The sequence below is a fragment of the Portunus trituberculatus genome, chromosome 36, assembly GCF_017591435.1.
Source record: "Portunus trituberculatus isolate SZX2019 chromosome 36, ASM1759143v1, whole genome shotgun sequence".
In the NCBI taxonomy this organism is placed as follows: domain Eukaryota; kingdom Metazoa; phylum Arthropoda; class Malacostraca; order Decapoda; family Portunidae; genus Portunus; species Portunus trituberculatus.
In genome coordinates, this window is record NC_059290.1 from 9,983,446 (window position 1) to 9,988,445 (window position 5,000).

At 44.1% G+C, this 5,000-nt stretch overlaps 1 protein-coding gene across 1 annotated transcript in view; it reads left to right on the plus strand.

The window, feature by feature from the left end:
• LOC123513578 overlaps positions 1–4,189 on the plus strand; it is a 36,821-nt gene extending 32,632 nt beyond the window's left edge. The window contains 3 exon segments of the mRNA XM_045270827.1: positions 88–600; positions 651–873; positions 3,438–4,189. Coding sequence (XP_045126762.1) covers positions 88–600; positions 651–873; positions 3,438–3,907 — 1,206 coding nt within the window. The 3' untranslated portion in view covers positions 3,908–4,189.
• The last annotated feature ends 811 nt before the right edge of the window (positions 4,190–5,000 follow it).

Sequence of the window (5,000 nt, forward strand, 5' to 3'; positions counted from 1 at the left end):
GGGCAGGGAAAGACAAGAGGTGAAAATAATCCTTACTAATGCTCTCTCTCTCTCTCTCTCTCTCTCTCTCTCTCTCTCTCTCCCTAGGTACTGCTGCGAGAACACAACCCAGGAATATTTTACGAGTACTGGATACCCACCACTACCACCACCACCACTACCACTACCACCACCACCACTACCACCGCCACCACCACTACTACTCCTCCACCACGACCAGAGTCCCTGATGCTGTTACCTGCTACTACTACCACCACTTCTATTACCGCTAACACCACCACACGCCGCCACCACCACCACCACCACCACAATCACCACAGACCGCAAAATTCCTTAATAAAATCAGGAAGGGAGAGAAGCTTGAATGAAACAAGAGGAGGAGGAGGAGGAGGAGGAGGAGGAGGAGGAGGAGGAGGAGGAGGGAAGAGTGGAGGTCACCCAATGCTCTTAATTTGTATGAATGGAAGAAAGGAGGAGGAGGAGGAAGAGGAGGTTGGGACGCAAAGAGGAAATCTTCTCTTCTTAATAGACAAGAGAATGAGTCACATAAACTGCACAGGAAGAGTAAAGGAAGAGGAGGAGGAGGAGGAGGAGGAGGAAGACTGAAGGAAGAAGAAGAGGAAGAAGAAGGAAGAGGACTAAAACAGCAGATTATGTCAAGGAAAGATGATAGATACGAGAGGGGAAGAGGAGAGGAGAAGAAGAACAAGAAGAAGAGGCGGAAGGATAAGAAGAAAAAGAAGAGGAAGAAGAAGAAGAGGAAGGAGAAGGAAGAAGGGGAAGAGGAAGAGGAGGAAGAGGAGGGGGGAAGATGTCCTCCGTGTAGGAAAGGAAGAAAGAAAACAAGAGAAATATTTTGTGTCAGTGATTTTGGTGAGTAGAGAGAGAGAGAGAGAGAGAGAGAGAGAGAGAGAGAGAGAGTTTTGGAAAGAATCTTGACTCTCATTCTTTCGTCGTTTTTTCCACTCTTCCTCTTCTTGCGGTCATTCCTCGACCTTTGTTTACATTCCAGGCATTCTTTTAGGCCTACCGAGAGAGAGAGAGAGAGAGAGAGAGAGAGAGAGGAAAACGTGTTCGTGTGTGTGTGTATGTGTGTGTGTGTGTGTGTGTGTGTGTGTGTGTGTGTGTGTGTGTGTGTGTGAGAGAGAGAGAGAGAGAGAGAGAGAGAGAGAGAGAGAGAGAGACAGACAGACAGACAGATAGAAAGAAGGAAAGCAAGAGAGAAGATTATAGGAAAAAGTGTGCGTGCGTGTGTGTGTGTGTGTGTGTGTGTGTGTGTGTGTGTGTGTGTGTGGGAGAGAGAGAGAGAGAGAGAGAGAGAGAGAGATAACGTTTCATCGTACAAACATCAATTAATTAAACTTTTCTCTTCCTCTTATTAATTTATCACTATTTTTCTTATATCATGTGTTTGTTATCTGATGCTTTTCACCTTCTCCTCTTTCCTCTTCCTCTTCTCCTCTTCTGTTCCTCCACCTCTCCTCTTCCATGTTTTTCCTCCTATCATCTCTCTCTCTCTCTCCATTTATTTTTTTCCTCCTCTCTTTTCTTCCTCCTCATATTCTCTCTCTCTCTCTCTCTCTCTCTCTCTCTCTCTCTCTCTCTCTCTCTCTCTCTCTGCGTTATTCTGATTGTTATCGTTATTGATTGTTATTACTCGTTCCCTTGTTTTATTATGTTTCCTCTTGTAATTATCTTTTCCTCTCTCTATTTCTCCTTTCTTCCTCCTCTTCCTCTTTTATCATTTCCTTTTTCTCTCCCTTATTCGTTCTTGTCTCCTTACCAATGATGTACCTTGTTCTTTTTTTTCTTCCTTTTTCTTCTTTTTTTTTCTTCTTCTTCTTCTTCTTCTTCTTCTTCTTCTTCTTCTTCTTCTTCTTCTTCTTCTTCTTTCTTTCTTTCTTCTTCTTTCTTTTTTTTCTTTCTTTCTTCTTCTTCTTTCTTTCTTTCATTCTTCTTTCTTTCCTTCTTTCTTCTTCTTCTTCTTCTTCTTCTTCTTCTTCTTCTTCTTCTTCTTCTTCTTCTTCTTCTTCTTCTTCTTCTTCCTCACATCTTTATCTAATTGCCCCATCTCCATCTTTCTCTAAATCTCTTCTTTCCTCTCCTCCTCTCTCCTTCCTCTCTTCTTCTTCTTCCTCCCTTTCTTCCTTATTCCTCTTTGTCTCTTTTCTCTTACTCCATTCCTCTCCTTCTCTCTCTCTTTCTCCTTTCTTTATTTATATCATTCTTGTTTCCCTTCATATTTCTCTGTCCTCCATTTCTCCTCCTCCTCCATCTCTGCTCTTCTTTCTTTATGTAATCCTTCCCTCCATAAATCCTTCGTTTTCTCTTCGTTTCCTACTTCTATTCCTACTTTCCTTTATCCTTCTATCCTTCTTTCCTTGATATCTTTCCCTTAGTCCTTCGTGTGTATTTTTTCCTTTCTTCATTTCTCTCTTCGTTCTTTTCCCTCCATTTTTTTCTTGACATCCTTCCATTCTCAGTCTTTTATTTATCACATCCTTACTTTCTACATCCTTCATTCCCCACTTCCATCCTTCCTTCTCCTTATTCCCATCCTATCTTCCCTTTATCATTCAATTTTTTACATCCTATCATCTATGCTCTAAATCCTTCATTTTTTCACACATCCTATCTTTCCAAACCCTTTATTTCTCTTCCTCTCTTCGTCTTCTCCTCCTCCTCGTCTGTCTCTGCCCCTCTTTCTCTCATCCTACTCTTCCTTATTCATTTAGTTTTCATATCCTACATTCTAAATCCATAGCTTTCTTCACATCCTACCTTTCTATATCCTTCATTCCTCCTCCTCCTCCTCCTCCTCCTCCTCCTCCTCCTCCTCCTCCTCCTCCTCCTCCTCCTCCTCTTCCTCCTCCTCCTCCTCCATCTCTGCCCCTTCTCCTCCCATCCTACCCTTTCTTAATCATTCAATTTTCACATCCTGTGTTCTAAATCCTTAATTTCTTTCACATATTCTGCCTTTCAAAATCCTCCTCCTCCTTCTCCTCCTCCTCCATTTCTGTCCTCCTCCTCCTTCTCCTCCTCCTCCTCCTCCTCCTCCTCCTCCTCCTCCGTCTCTGCCCCTCCTTCTCCTCATCCTCCATCTTTATCCTTCCTCCTCTTCCTCATCCTCCATCTCTACCCTCACCTCCTCCTCCTCATCCGTCTCTGCCCCTCCTCCTTATCCATCTGTGCCCCTTCTCCTCCTCCTCCATCTGTACCCCTCCTTTTCCTCTTCCTCCATCTCTGCCCCGTCCTCCTCCTCCTCCTCCTCCTCCTCCTCCTCCTCCTCCTCCTCCTCCTCCTCCTCCTCCTCCTCCTCCCTTTCCGTCTGTGTCCCTCCTGCAATAAGAATAAGGGTATCACCAAACATAACCTTTGTACACTCTTTCTGCAGTCATTTGTTCTGCCCGCCAGTAACACCCGTCACCTTCCTGCAGTGTCCCGCGTGGAGGTGCTGGGCGAGGACGCAGTGTCTGGACAGAGGCGATATGAAGTCCTCATGCACCAATCTTACAAAAACACGGTACCTCTCCTACACAAAGAATTCCTGTGGGTACCTGAGTCCTGCCGGTGTCCTCGCCTGCGCCGCGGCCTCACCTACATCGTTATGGGCGCCACGGAGTCCCTAGGAAGCCGGGAGCTGCGTCTGGTCCTTGGGCGTGACAGTATCGTCAGGAGATTTAAGCCAAAATACCTAGCCAGGATTTTAAGAGTCCGCCACAATGAAATGAGATCCTGTAGACCTTGGCGGAGAGATCTGAGGCTGCAGGACTTCTCTCAGGGGTCCTCCGTGGTCTCTTCACCCCCGCCAGCAGTGGTAGGAGGCGTTAGTAGCAGTAGTAGTGGTGGTGGTAGTGGTGGTGGTGATAGTGTTCCGGTGGGGAGTAGTACTGTGGTGAAGAGCTAAAGGTTGGTTTTGTTGGTGTGTTTGTCTGTCTTTGTTATCTCTCTCTCTCTCTCTCTCTCTCTCTCTCTCTCTCTCTCTCTCTCTCTCTCTCTCTCTCTCTCTCTCTCTCTCTCTCTCTCTCTCAAGGGAAGAAAGAGATTGAGAGAGTGAGAAGAAGAGATTTAGAAAAGATGGACAAGTTAAATCTCTCTTTCTCTCTTCTCTCTCTCTCTCTCTCTCTCTCTCTCTCTCTCTCTCTCTCTCTCTCTCTCTCTCTCTCTCTCTCTCTCTCTCTCTCTCTCTCGCTTTCTTAATGACAAACACTGGAAAAACTAATGAGAGAGAGAGAGAGAGAGAGAGAGAGAGTTATGCAAATGCCAATTAGTTAAGCCTCAAGGGGCGTGAACGACCAGGGTGAAGGAACGACCTCCACGACCGCCTTCCCCCACCGACCCCTCATCCCTTCCACCACTATCCCCTCCCCCTCACCGACCCCTCTCCCTCTCCACCACGACCCCCTTCCTTCACCCACCGACCACCTTGAACGACTGAACGACTTAATAGGGAGAGAAATGAGCGATGCTATTATTATTATTATTATTATTATTATTATTATTATTATTATTATTATTGCTGTCTTTTTTATTATATTTAGCGTTTTTTTATTTCACGTTGTTTACTTATTATATTTATTTATTTATTTATTTATTCACTCGTGCCTTTTTTCCACATAAAGAATTCAAGAAAGAAGAGAAGAATTTATTTTATCTATTATTATTATTATTATTATTATTATTATTATTATCATTTCATTCATTCATCTTATTATCTACATCGAGTTTCAGTTAACCCCTTCAGTACAATGTCACGCTTCCATATTCACTCTGCTTACTCTTTGGTGATTTGATACAGCTTCAGAAACTCGTGTGGGGATTAAAATAGTGAAGACTGTGGCCATTAATCTTCTGCCCTCCATAGACCCTTCCTAATGTCAATAACATGATCTAATCGTACATAAATCTCAAGGTAAAAATGTGTCCCAGTATTGAGATTTGTGTACGATTAGACCATTTTATTGACACTAGGAAAGGTCTATGGAGGGCAGAGGATTAAT